At 35.2% G+C, this 14,753-nt stretch overlaps 2 protein-coding genes across 2 annotated transcripts; one reads left to right on the top strand and one right to left on the bottom strand.

Annotated features, from left to right (window-relative positions):
• Positions 1-7,144: 7,144 nt before the first annotated feature.
• Positions 7,145-11,400, top strand: LOC137813819 (uncharacterized). Its single transcript, XM_068616257.1, has 3 exons — positions 7,145-7,536; positions 10,160-10,421; positions 11,060-11,400. Exons 1-3 carry the CDS (start codon positions 7,351-7,353, stop codon positions 11,125-11,127), a joined length of 516 nt encoding a protein of 171 aa, XP_068472358.1. The 5' UTR covers positions 7,145-7,350; the 3' UTR covers positions 11,128-11,400.
• Positions 11,401-11,960: 560 nt separating this feature from the next.
• LOC137813818 (protein pns1-like) lies at positions 11,961-14,390 on the bottom strand. Its single transcript, XM_068616256.1, has 3 exons — positions 13,779-14,390; positions 12,391-13,539; positions 11,961-12,302 (listed from the first exon to the last, which is right to left on the bottom strand). The coding sequence occupies exons 1-3, from the start codon at positions 13,878-13,880 to the stop codon at positions 12,132-12,134; spliced, it is 1,422 nt and encodes a 473-aa protein (XP_068472357.1). The 5' UTR covers positions 13,881-14,390; the 3' UTR covers positions 11,961-12,131.
• Between the last annotated feature and the right edge of the window lie 363 nt (positions 14,391-14,753).

Here is a 14,753-nt window from a genome sequence, read left to right as displayed (position 1 = left end):
GGTTTTTAGATTCTGATTTTGCAGGTTGCAAGGTTGATAGAAAGAGCACAAGTGAGACTTGTCACATGCTTTGGTCAAGTCTAATCTCTTGGCATTGCAAGAAACAAGCCTGTGTTGCTCTCTCTACAACAGAGGCAAAATACATAGCAGCTGGAAGTTGTTGTGCTCAAACATTATGGCTAACGCAACAGCTAAGTGACTTTGGGATTCTCTTAAATAAGATACCTATCAATTGTGATAACACTAGTGCTATAAATCTGTCTAAGAATCCTGTCATGCATTCAAGAACTAAACATATTGAAATTAAACATAATTTCCTAAGAGAGCATATAGCTAATGGAACTTGTGATATTAAATTCATTGGTACTGAATTTCAATTGGCTGATTTGTTTACTAAACCTCTTGCTAAATATATGTTTTACTTTCTACTAAATGAATTGGGTATCATTAGCTTAAATTGTCCACTGCAGTAAATTTAAATTTGTTATCTTATGCTTTAACGTGTTGTTTTTCCTGTTTTAGAATCACAGTTGTGACTAGGAAAGAGAAACAATTACTTTTCTCTCTCTCTTTGACCATTGACTGCTTTTATGGTTATTGATCAGCAAATTTATGACATTCATGTGTGGATATCCTAACTGATTTGATATTTTGATTATGCAAAAAATTTGATTTGCTAAGCTGAAATATGTTTCCAATATATTCTTGCATCATTCAAAACTGCACCTGTTGTACTAAATAAGAATCAAATTTGTATTGTATCTGTTTTCATTGATTTTGTTTTCAAAACCCGTGATCCTTGAAATCTAACTTGAGCTCTATATAAATCTGGTTTATATCAAGTGCATTTCACAATTTCTAATCTTTGCTATAAGTTGTCCAGGTGCAGGTAACAACAAACTAAGCAATGGCATCCTCTTCACACAGAAAGAAGAAGTCCAAAGAGCAACCTAACAACAACCAAGGTATTCTAGAAAATTGGTTTGCTGAAGATTTTGAAGCTATGACAAGGTTCACACATGAGACAAGCATAAAGCAAATCAATGTACCTAAGGTGCTGGAATTCTCATGGCCGAGAGATGAAAATTTGACAGAAGCAAAAACTCTGCTCAAGCATCAAAAACTAAAAAGCTTTCTGGAAATGACTGGAAATGTCTATCCAGGCCTAGTGAAGGTGTTTTACAGCAACCTTGTACAAGATGGAAATAATCTTGTCTCCTATGTGAAAGGAGTAAAGCCGAAAATCACTAGAGAAATTTGGAGCAATGTTGGTGGAATCAAATACTCAGGGCTGAAAGTGAGCAAAGGGAACACTCTTGGAATTCAAGGGTTCAACAAGATGCAATTTTATAGAAGTTGTGTGAGGAATCCTACTGAACTAGTGGTTAGGTTTCATGCAGGTAACTTGACTTTAATTCCAAGACTCTTAGCTCACATCATTGCTTGACAACTCACTCCTAGATGAAGTAATCATGTTGTTCTTCATGAGGAAGACTTGATACTGCTTTACTGCATAATGAATCAGCTCAAGGTAAATTGGGTGAGTATTATGGTAGAACACATGCTCAAATCCACAAGGCTCCATAATTATCGCTTTCCATATGCAATATTTGTGTCCAAACTAATTGACTATTTTGAAGTGGAAATGATACTATCAAACCACAAATGAAAGAAATGATACTATCAAAGCAGCAAGTGAGATAAACAATTCTACTCTCATGAAAATGGGATTTCATAAGGAGGAAGATGGTTGGATTTTCATAAGGAATGTTGCCCATAGAGTTGAGCATGAAGCCTCCAATCATGGAGATGGAGAGGAAGAGAATGCTAGAATGCATAGGAAAGATGAAATTGTGCAGGCTGCAGAAGCATCATTCCATAGGATGCATCATTCATCATCTCACAGGGTGGAATCACTAGCTCAACCATTTGTGCAACACATGGACGAATCACCAATTCACTCTTTCATGAATGAAGATGTTGCTGCCACAAACTATAATGCACTGGTTCTGAACAGGCTGGACACTCTCACAGATGATTAAAAGACTTATTTCGAAATGACTCAAGCTAGGTTTCAACACTTAGACTATTAGATTGAAGGGGTTCAGGAGCAGCTAGCTGAGCTTTACTACAAGCACATGTGATCCTTTCAAATCTTTCTTTTATGTCTTGTTGAACAATTTGGTTTTTGTTTTTTCCTGCACTAGTTATGTTTTGATTACTGGTTTGTAATAGAACTTTATGCTGTTTTATTTTTAAAACTATCATGTATGGCTATGGTGTATTTCTTTTTCATGCTCCCATTCTGTTTGATGAATCCAAATGGGGAGAAAAATAGCTTAATACAAGTTATGTTAGTTGAAGAATAGTTCATATAAGCCGCTGATGTGGTTCAGGTATTAAACCTGCAGGGAGGTATACCAATACTCAAATATGTTATGTTCTGTTTTACATCTAAAATTCTTTTGTGCATGTTCTGGAATCTAGTGCATTACAAGTATTGATCATGACTTTCCTTCAAATCTATGCAAAGCAAAGGGGATTTGTCTCCATCAAACAGGGGAAAATTGTTGAAGATGGATGAAGCTTTTTCCCTACCTAGTCTTAGAGTGTGTCTGATGTAGAAAATAGCTAGGTTGCTTTGAAGATTGTAATATGTTTTAGATGATCTTGTTCTTAGGCTAGTGTGTGTTTAGGGTTTCCTTTTGCTACATGACCTATCCTATATGTCTAATCAAGGTGGTAAGATCAAGCACATGAAGTGGTTAAATGTTTTTCAAAAAGCTTTTTAGAGTTTTCTAAAAATTCAGGATACTGCACAAAAATAAATATGTTTATCTATAAAAGAATAGGTTTAATTTTGTTCTACTGAAGGGCTTTTCAAAAGTTTGTTAGGGCACCAAAAATGCAGTTCAGTTAGTTATTTCAGTTAAGCTAAGCTAGCAGTTTTCCTGAAAAACAATCTGTTTGTTTTGAAATCAACCTGTTGTTTTTATAACAGTTTTTTAACTGTTTTTTGAAAAGTTGTTAGAAACTGTTTTATATAAATTGAAAGGTCTTTCTCACACGAAAGGTTGTTGAGCAATCACGGTTTTAACAGAGTTTAAGCTTTTTCTGTGTGAGAAGAAGGATTGAAAAGAGTTTTTGAATGGTTTTCCAAAGGGATCTTCAAGTGTGCTTGTTCTAGGAGAACCTTGATCTTGGTGAAGGTGATAGTGCGGTTCTGCAGCAATTGAACTACTGGCTTTGAGTTCTTGCATCTTATCTCAGGTGTTATCTTTACTTTATTCGTTCTTGTAAAAGGTGTAATTGTTAGTCACTCTTTGATAGGGTTTCTTGGAGTGTAAGGTGTGATGAAATAGGGTTTTTCAGCTCTAGTTGTATTGTTCTTGTAGGTTTCAAGAACTATTGTGTTGTAATTGTTTGGAATTGGTTTTAGTGTATTTCACCTTGGAGTGAGGTGAAACTGGATGTAGCTTTTTATGAGTGAACCAGTATAAACCATGCCTGCATAAATCTTCTCATCCCTGCACTTCTTTTCTTGATTAATTGACAATTTGCTAAGAAATAAATTTGTTCATTAAAAATTGAATCTATTATTTATGGGCTTGTTCAAACTGTTTTTCTTTTATCAGGACAATTCTTTTAATCATACATAAAGCTTGTTGAATCTGCGTGCTAACTAGCTTAAAGACAAACTGTTTCCTAATAAGTTCCTAGTTAAAGATTTATTTTCTTTAAAAGGAATTGAATCAAAGGATTTGTACTTGATCTGGTGTTGCAATTTTTATCCATATTGTTGTTGTTAAAATTTCTAAAAATTTCTAAATTGTTAGTGAGAATTCCCTCTTTGATCTTAATACAAATTTGAACAAGTTTTGGTTTTGTTAAAGTAAATTGAAAAATAAATTTGTTCCTTTTAGAATCAATCTGTTCTTTTTCTTCTGAAATATTGTAAACCAATTTGTGTTTGTAAAAATTTTATAACTTCTATTCACCCCTCCCCTCTTGAACTTAGACACTAATAGACCCAACATCTTCTTCATTTCATCTTCTCCACACTTCAATTCAGCTATTTATGTCACTTTCAAGTCCATTATGTTAGAATATATGGCCTTAAACGAGAGAGGGGTGAATTGTTAAAGAGAGGTTTTTGAAATCTTTTTGAAGTTTAACAAAATACTTTGTATGAATCCAGACAAAAATCAGGTTAGCAAAGAATAAGAGCAATAAAACAGCAAAGCAGCAAGAAAACAATAGGTTGTTTATACTAGTTAAAACTAAAAACAGAATTTATACGAGTTTAAGGGTAAGAGAAAGATACACTAACAGTTTATACTGGTTCACTCTTAAACCAAGGGCTACATCCAGTCCCCAGAAAACCACTGGGTAATCCACTAAGTAATCAAACCAGATTACAACCCACAAACCACCAAAGTAGTGACCTTGAACCCTTCAAGAAACACACTCCCTTTGGCAAAACACACACCAAGAGTATTGATCTTGACCACTTCAAGAGCACACAACATTCCTTGGCAACACAACACCAGAAATACAGAAGGTTGATAAGATATTACACTTGTTTACAAAACAATCTGAAATCAATACAAATGCAATCCTATTCCACTCTCTTAGAAAACTCAAAGCTTTGATGTGAATGTTCAAATCTTGAATCAACTCTTTCACAATTGAAAAACTCAAATCTGTTTCTCTTTCTTGTTTGAAAACATAAACAAACTATTTATATTTCCCAAAGATTGGTCAAAGCATTTAGTGAAAGAGCGTATTTAGTTGGAAATCAGTTAAAGCACATTCTACTACCAAAACAGAATTTTGTTAGGATTTTCAAAGAAACAATCGGTTGAAACCACGAAACAACCGATTGTTTGGTTTGGCAGTTAAGTCAACCAAACTTAAACAGTTTTCAACCTTTTCAAAAACTCCTAAGAGTAAAACAACCGGTTGATTCGACAAAACAACAGGTTGTTTTCCACTTAGTTGGAAAAACACTTTATTTCAAAAGGATTTAAAACACATTAGCTTTAGATTCAACAAAGGAGTGGATTACAAATAAAACTATCCAGATCCCTCCCAAAACACAGCAGCAACACAACCTTGCATCAAACACATAGAATTTGGATTCTTCAAAGCACAAATTGAATTCTTCAGAGCACTTGATCACTCTTGATCAACACATTCTTCCGCAACATACAAAACTACAACAAAGAAGAAGCCAAAATAAGCTAGGATTGCATCACCCATCAATCGTACAAAATCCATGTTGCTTCCAGCTCCAGGTTGTCTTGTAGCTCTGAGGTGAAGTCGGCCAAGCACTGCGACTTGACTCATACTTAATACCAAACTCTGACAACTCTACCGATCAGCCAATCATTCTTCTTGCTAGCTCAGATTTTTTTCAACACCTTACTGGTGGGGCAATCGGTTTGCATGATAATTTCGTGACTTTGAAAATAAGATCGAAGCCTCCTGGAGGCGTGGATGAGGGCCAAAGCTACCTTCTCAATCATTTAGTCACTACTGGATTGCCGAGAAGGTCGACATGGCCGAATGGCTCAGAAGGTCGAATGACCCCCTTAATCTAAACACAACTCGTAAATTCACAATTAACTGTAATTAAGTCGGGTCAATGGTAAATCATGATTAAGGTATGAATGAGCCTTCTTTTGGACCCACAAGCAGACCCATGACAATTGAGCTCCATCCAAAAGGTATAAATACTAGAGGAGACTCGACGTCAAAGGTAATTTTCCACTCTCAACTCACTTGCATATTGTGCTCGGACTAACTTGATCGTTAGAGTGCCTTTGCAGATTCCCCCACACTCATCTCGGTGAAATGAAGAACCAATCAGAGACCACTGTGCCTGGAGGCCGTGAAGACTGGAAGACGAAGACAGAAGGAGTCACTCTAGGAGGAGTTCGACCTTGTAAGAACATTTTGGCGCCCATGGGGTCAAAAAGGTTCCTTAGCCCCGCAACTAGGGGGAATCCTCCCCTTAGACCTCGACTGGGGCGCTTGTTCCGGTACACCAATATAGTCCTACATCGCTCAGGAGTAAAGGTTAAGGGTAGTTTATAAAACTCATTCCTCCTCCAACCCACCGATGCGTTTTTTAAGGACAAAACCGTGACAGAGCACCGACCTCCAAAGTGGACAATACCTCGAATGCGATGATTGACCCTAACGATTCTATTTCTTGAACTTGAGGTCGGAACATTGACACTCACTGCGAGACCTTTTCAGGACAAAACTGTGACGGAACACCAACCTTCAAAGCGAACAATATCTCAAATGCGATGATTGACCTTAACGATACTATCTCTCGACTTGAAGTCAGAACATATTTATTTTTAAAACATTTATTTTAAGGTACCTAATAAATAAATAACATTGTTTAATACTTTAAAATCTGTTTAAAGGTATCAAATTATGTCATACAGAGCTAGGTATTATTTTAACAATAAACTGATCTTTTGTTTAATACATGAGTCGGTAATGAGAGTCACATAATATTATAATAAAAAGATAGTGATTTTCATTGTTAATTAGAAGAACACAAAAATAAAGAATCTTACATATATCAAAATCAAAATTGGTGAATTTCACATACATTAAAAAAATATTTAATACAAAGAAAATTAGAAAATGAAACTGAGAATACGAGCATCCTGCATCTCCATAACTATTTTTGGAATCTACATAGGTCAGGCAAAAACTATTTTATTTCTAAAAAGTATATATTAGATTTTATAATTTGGAAATTTTTTTCTATTTAGACCTTCTTGTGTATAATTTAAAAATTATTTTTAGATTAAAAGTACTTTCTGCATTATATAATCTGGAAAGTATTTTCATATTCAAAAATATTTTATAAATTATGTAATTTGAAAATACTTTATATATTTTATAATATCTTTTTTAATAAATTTATTTTGAATTATAGAATTTAAAAGGTATTTTCAATCTGGATTCTATAATCCAAAGTCTTTCTAGATCATCCCTCTAAAATTAAAAAATGATCAATAAAATAAAGATTATTTTTGATATTTTTAAAAGGATGAAATGCTACAAGAAGTTATGGAGATGTAGGAAGAAATAGCCCATTTCAATTTTCTTAGCGACTGGGTCGAAGCCCGTTATCTGGAAGACAAAAGGGCTTCGCTAACTCCGTAAGCTGAACCCGAATTCAAGCTCGGGCATAGAATTCGGGTATTCCACGACCCATGGACCCGCGTCGTCAACTACGAGACGCAGTTGATGAAACAAGCGATATGTACGATGAAGTGTGTCGCCTGAACAAATTGAGCTTTGCACGTTCATTGGGCACCGATGGATTCAGCTTCTATGCAAGTAGCCACTTCAAAATTTGTTCTCTGCCCCAATGCTTCAGCGGCGAAGGTTGCAAGTTCCAAGAAGGATGCCACCGTCAATTTCAGGTCCAAATTCAAAGGATGTGTCACCAAAATCCATGCCGTTTCCTCAAATGGCTCTGTCTCTAGCTGCTCTTCGCTTCGGGTCCGTCATCTTTTTACCTTTTTTTTTCATTCTTAAGTAAGCTTTCTGTTGATCGAGTTTGGTGATTAACTTCTTTCGGTTAGTTATGTTTTACATGAATTTTGTTTGAAGGTTGTTTAGAAAACTTGATAATGATATTAAATTTCTTTTTGTATCCGTAAATTCAGTGATACTTTGTAACGATAAAATGGTTATTAAAAAAAAATTGATGCATGAAAGACATAAATGGTTTTTTGATTAAGGATGTGTTTAGGATAGAACAGATGTTAGTTTTTTTTTTTTCATTAGTTCGTTTTGAAGATCCTAAATATGACTGGGTATAATTGCTCAAATTGGCCCTAGTATTATTATATAGCATTGGTTAATGGTTATCCCTTGCTACATTTCCCTGAGGTATAAAATTTATTTTTGTCTTAGTGTGTTACTACGCAAAGAACTTCTTCATATTTGGTTTTCTGCATTTTTTTTAAATTGCTTATTCCTTTGTACTTTTTTATTTATTTTTCGCTTTTGAAAGTTTAGTATTTGCCTTTGGTTTTAGTATATTACTAGTTAGTTATGTCATGTCGTGTCATGACCTTGATCTGTTTCTACTTTGAGAACGATTGTAGTTGATAATTTCAACCACTTTCTCGCGTATGATGTGATTTGTAATGTTGCTTTTTAATGTGATGTGATTTGTAATCTTGCTTTGATTTTGACAAAAAAAAAAGGAACAAAAACAAGTGTTGCTTCAGTAACCTGAGATCATAACACTTTCTTGGAGTTTTCTGTATTTGAAGTTCAGATATAAGCGGTCCTCAACATCATAGACAACACTTGATTAGGTAGTTTCCTTATGCTGAGCATGGTCTAATATCTGCTGGCATTGCATATTATGGAGTCAATTTAGATAAAATCCCTATGAACACATACAGGAGAAAAAATAAAATGAATCAAAATCTGAAGTTGTAATCAACTTATTCACCTTAACTTATAGAAAAGTTAAGGAAGCTTTTGAAAAAAAATAAGGTTTATAAGTTGATGTAAGAGAAATTTGATACATTTTGGCTCATTGAATCTTATTGTGTTTATCAGAAAGTTTATCCAAATCGGTCTTTAGTGCACATTTTGCACATTCGAAAGATAGATATATAAGTGGTTGAAATATGATCAGAAGTTGATTTTTATTCTTTCAGAGTTCAGACAATGTCTAAGATTCTCTGTAGTAACATTGTGAGGATTGTGAGGACTCAACTCAACAATTACAAATAAATGCGTGCAAGATTTTTTTCTAAATATTGGTAAGATTAGAAAATAAGAAGATTCTGATGAAACTGTTCATTTGTCCAAGTTAGTAGGAGTTAATAATAGATCATAGAACTGAACACTTCCAAGAGCCCAGATTTTTGCTTGAACCTACATCCTGATCACACCCGAAAACACATTTGGTGTGGTCGTTTGGGATTGCTGAAATTGACCATGGAATTGTTGTGGTGGAAAATCCCATTATGGTGATCTAGTCAACCAATTCTGAAAAATGATTCCCTAGTCCCAGCCGACCTGAAATCTTAAGAGACCTCTTGCCCTACAAATTCTTCTGTATTTGATTCAACCCTTCCCTACTACCTTTTCACACTACTTGAGCTTTGACCTGTAGCTGCTATCCGCTGTAAATTGTAATGGTTAAGAAAGGGAGGATAGCTGGTGTTTTGACCTTCCGTGCTTCCTTTTCTGCTTTGATTTGATGTACTTCTCTTCAGGTTTTGTGTTTGCTACTTGCTTGTTTCTAATTTGAGTTGTGTGTTTTATTCAATGCTCAAATGGTTTTTGGGCTCTGTTTTGTGTCTCTGATTGTGGTGATATCATCCAATGTTGTTAGCTGTTATAAAAAATTGTCAATTATACTATAAATTGTACTTGAGTATTTGCCTTCTTATGCATTATATGAAGTGGGATCTTACAATATCGCATATTTGTGTGATTCACTCTTCCAATCTTGGGTAGGATGTCACTCTTGACAACATTGTATTTGTCATAGATGGTAAGAAAGTTAAAGGGAATGATTTATCAAGTTTGCATATTTAGGAAGCCTTAAATAATTGAGATACCTCTTGGAAATAAGCTTTACATGTAATAAGTTGAGTGACTTGGGGATTTATTGGATTGAACGCCTGGAATTGAGTGTGTTGCATATTGCTGATTATAGGTGATTGTTCAATTCTTTATGAATGGCCCCTAATATTCAGTTTTACCTTGTGAACAACTGTAGTATTTTTGTAAAATACTTTGTTCCTTTTGTTTACTAGGATCGGTGCATCCTTCTCTACTGAAAAACTGGACTTATCTTCTACACCTTTTGATATTTTGTTGCCTACTAAGCAAAGCCTAAATGTCTTAAGGTGATTTATAATTATAGATAAAATTCTCTCACGCGTCTATATTAAAGCTCAGGAAGGATTAATATGTTAAAAGAGCTGGATAATTTTTCCTATGGGGAATAATAATACAAGCCGCTGTTTTCCTTGGATGGATATTCAACGATATTGGGGAGCTTTTCGTATATTATTTATGCAGAAGTTTGGTCTTTGACTCTTTGTTGAATGGATGTCTCTGGCTAACTATTTCCTTCCTTTTGTTTCAGTCTGTGTCAAGTTTGAAGGCAGATGATAACAAACGCAGAAGTAATCTTGAATCTCTGTTTTGTTATGATAAAGCTATTCCTGAAGAAATAATTGAGAAGCCTGTTGGGCTATCTTTGGAAGAGAAAGCTATTGGTAACAATCCCCGATGCACTGATTGCCAGGCCAAAGGTGCTGTGCTTTGTGTCACTTGTGCTGGTTCTGGTTTATACGTTGACTCCATATTGGAAAGCCAGGGCATAATTGTTAAAGTTCGTTGCTTAGGTATATTCTCTTTCCTGTTCTAACAACCTTCTTTGTTATTGCTCGCTGCAGGACCTCCTACACCTTACAATGTTCAAACTGTATTTGCTGTATTTTTGTTATTTGGTATTGTTACCAATGGCATTTTTGTGTTTGTCACTTATGTGTAGAAGATGTTCTATAATGGAACTTCCTCGATTTTGTGAAGGGACAACTTTAGCTTACCCTTTTTTATAGTTTACCTAGATGAACAACTGGTTGGTCTTCTACGAGGACTTTGAATGAAACAAGTTTGTAATTTTTTAAAATCTTTTTGGCATGTATAGAATTAGAATAATTTAAACTAAAACAAGATTGTTTGATATATGGCTTAAGTTTGATGTAACACTACTAATTGCTAGATTAAACGGGGTGCATTTGCACAAATCTCAATAATCATAATCTAAATGTATGATGCCTAGCATCTTTATTGGTGCAAACATTATCTGCTGCAGTTGGCTTTCTGCACCACGTGCAGCTGTGATCCTACACTGCAGATTGCAGAATCATGTTCTTATTATTTTACATAAAATAATGTATTTTCTTGTGCAGTTTTACTGTGCTGATGATTAGGATCTTATTGTTGTATATTTTTTTATTTTACAACTATGGCCATGCAGGCTGTGGGGGAACAGGCAATATAATGTGTGCAGAATGTGGCGGACGAGGTCATCTGGGATCCAAATGATCAAGTCTTGACTTTTTTAAATTTTGTTGTACCACCGATATGTAGTCTTTGGTTGATATTGCCTGTAGCCATTTTAATTTTATTTTGTAAATCAAGGAGTCGTCATGACTGAAAATTAAGATATTTACCAAAATCTCTGCTATTTCTAAAGCATGAGCTCTCATATTTATTCTTAATTATGTGATTCCTCGAAGTACTTTCTTTGCTCACAGTTATGATTACCTGTAATAATACTTTTACATGAAGGTTATACAGTTGATTTTATTTCTTTAAGGGAAATTTTTCATATTCCTTTGATTTGTAGAATTATGTGGAGCTACTTTATTAAAGACATTATTCCTGTGGTGCATGGATTGTTTTTAGGGAAAAACTTGTTTTTGGTTTTTATTTTTATTTTTTTGTCAAACTTGGTTTTGATTCTTATATATTCAAATTGATGAATTAGTCCTCCAATGTTAAAAAATATAAATATAGTTTTTTTTCTTCTGATTTTGTAATAGCAAAAACGTGTTATTCACATATTTTCAACCAAATTTGGTCAACAAGTTACAGGGTCGATCTAGAGTTTGAGTTCGATTCTTTCCAGTGCCAACATAGACTAATCCTTTGTTATAAGCTTTGGATATGTGAACTAAGTCTATGAATCAAAATAAGTTCAAATATTTTTAAAAAGTTAAATAAATAATTCATCAATTTAAAAATATACGTACCAAAATTAAGTTTCACAAAAAAAATACAAGGATTTAAAATACATTTTTCTTATGTTTTATGTGATACATGGTTTTGTTGTTTCAGTTGTACTCTATCAGTTATGATGATTATCATATCAGTACTAACTGAATGGAGCTCTTGATCTTTGCATATGTATAAAGAACCGGTGTTATCAAGATTTATCATAATTCAAGACTACATTAAAATGAAATGATTCTATACAATACAAAAATTTTCTTCCAATTCTTTGGGTTTAATGAGCTAACTTGGTTTACTGTTCCTTCCTTCAGTATTTAGCCTCGGCTGAAATTATTAGCTCTGAATATTTGCAGAGCTTGAGATCTGTTAAGCTGCTCCAAGCGTACTGGAATAGTGGAGTCAAAATGAGTGCTCTGTGGATTTTCTGCGTAGGCAACATAGTAAGCTGCAACACAAGCTTGTGCCCATGATATGGCCAATCGACACTGCATAAGGCAGAAGATAATTAGTATATGATATAGATGTGAGAAAGAAGGCATCATTGTCAAATGCAACCGATTATTTAGTTCTTACCATGAAATAGCCAATGAGGAAAGCATAAATGGACACTTCTGTGGCATAGCTCTTGTGCATTACAAGACTCCAAATTCCACTCACTAGACTACATATTGCACCTGTGCCAACCCCACTAAGGAAACAGAATACCCCAGTGAGATCCAAGTCTATGAGTTCCTTCAATCCAACTCTAATGAACATGTCCCAAGTATCAGAAGATGCCTGCACAAACCCTTTGTTATAAACTCCAACGTGCACAAAACCCCATCGGTTCCCACGGAGCACAAGAAGAGATGCAATCCCCATATAGCAACTGACACAGGAAAACATGAACTCATCTGTATCTCCTCCAACCAGACTTGTGGTTCGTGCAAAACCCCGGAAGAGCACGATGATGGGAACCAAGATGGAGCCTATGGAAACACTTCCAGTTAAGTGCTTGATTGTGTCACAAAATGCAACTCTAGTGTCCATGTCAACTCCTCCAGAAAAATGCATATACTTGACCCTTGAAATAGTAACATACATTGCATTCTTCAGAAACTGCATAGTCCATCCTAGGCTCAGCAAGATCAAGAAGATGAAAAAGGCTGATAGTTTGGTTCTGTTTTCAATGGCTCTTGCTCCTCCAATCCCAGCCACCAGGAAACAGCAGTAAAGGATGCCAATGAGGATTGAATAAAGAGTTAGCCCCTGGGTTTTGTTAGGAGGAAATGCTATTGAAACTGACAAGATTTTGGTGGCATATTCAAATCTGGGACTGGCCCAACAACTATAGAGGGATTGGATTAATGCAGAAACCAAAGCAATTACACCAACTGCCAGACTCACTGCAGTACCAATGCATATAAACATAATTCCCATTGCGAATGTTAGCAAGGGACTCAGCCAAAATGCTAACCTGACTACCCTTGTGGAGTGGCGTGCAGTGATGTATTGCCATGTGAAACCAACAATTCCAGCAGATGCTGTTGAAACTAGAAGTGGGGCGTACCATTTCTGAGGGTGGAAATGGTGCGTGTGAGCGTCCGAGACAAAACCATATATGATCAGGAAAATCACCAAGACTGCAACCAAGAATAAATACAAGTAGAAGAGAATCTGGAAAACCGTTCTTGCTGCTTGACCCGCCACTATTGTTCTATTGGAAAAGTTTGGAACTTGGGCCTGCACCAGAAACGACCAAGTTGACTTGAGTTTTTTCAACCAATTGATATGTAACAAAGGCAGTGCCTGTAAACTGTAATTTACATAAGAGATTTCTGTTGATAAACAAGCAACAGTACAAACTCAGAGTTAATGGTTGTGTCGGCAGCAGATAAGCTTGATTGAGAAGAAAGAGGCAAAAGGAAGTAAAAGATAACATAAAGAACTAAAAATTAAAGGAACAAAGAGAGACAGAAAACCTTGTTGAGGACTGTGAATGGAAGCCTTTGCTGTGGAAGTTGTGCTTGGATTTGTATGATCTGTGATGGTGTGGTGGTATTAGAATTGTTCAACATGGCCATGTTGACTTGACTATATATTGTTGTATATGAAATGCAATCACAAAATCGCACTTCAATCCCCCCAAGAGTGTATTTGAATTTTCTTTCACTTTCTTGGCCCCCCGGAATGAACCAACCCAGATGGAAAACTCTCAATTCTTGTGGAAGAAACCATAAAATATGGCTCAAGTCTTGTATTGTTGCTCTCAGCAAAGTCACACTCACATTCGTACACACTTGCTACACAAGCAATTGACTCGGTCCTTGTTCTTCCCTGAATTCATCTATAGAATACTTTGAATGGAGTAGAGGGGTAGTGCAGATGTATGTGTCAGTTGGTGTGTGGTAGATGACGTGGTATGGTGATGTGGAGTCCTGGTGCAGGTTTATGGTCCACATTACCACATTTCCTGGGAAAAATATGGCCTCGTCAGAAGAAAAATAAAATGAAATGAAGAAAACTGCTTTTTTTAAAGGGAGTGTTTGTTTGTTCAGTTCACCTACTAGTCTTAACTAATTTGAGCAATGGGTGACAGACACAGAGATTTATAAATGTGCTATAAGTACTCAAAAGTGTCATCTGATTTTGAAAACAAGTTGTAAAACCAATCTTATCCAAAAGTATATATTTCAAAGCTGCCATTTAGTTTGTTTGACTTTGAAAGTTATTGATTTTTGCCAAATTCATTTCAGGTTGCTTTGAATCTAGTCAAAATCTTTACTTTGTTGTTCAGTGTGCAAAATATCTCATTTCATTCTCCTATAAAGAATGACCATCCTCTTTTGCGTTCCATAAATTTGATTAAAGCATTTTATGAAGTAGGAAAAATAGGGGAAGAAACTTGATTGTGCAGATAATTTTAGGTATGTATATATGATATAGTTATATTATTA

Source organism: Phaseolus vulgaris, chromosome 1 (genome assembly GCF_000499845.2).
Source record: "Phaseolus vulgaris cultivar G19833 chromosome 1, P. vulgaris v2.0, whole genome shotgun sequence".
Classification (NCBI taxonomy): domain Eukaryota; kingdom Viridiplantae; phylum Streptophyta; class Magnoliopsida; order Fabales; family Fabaceae; genus Phaseolus; species Phaseolus vulgaris.
Note: the sequence above shows the minus strand (reverse complement) of the source record. Positions and strands in the feature narration are given on the sequence as shown.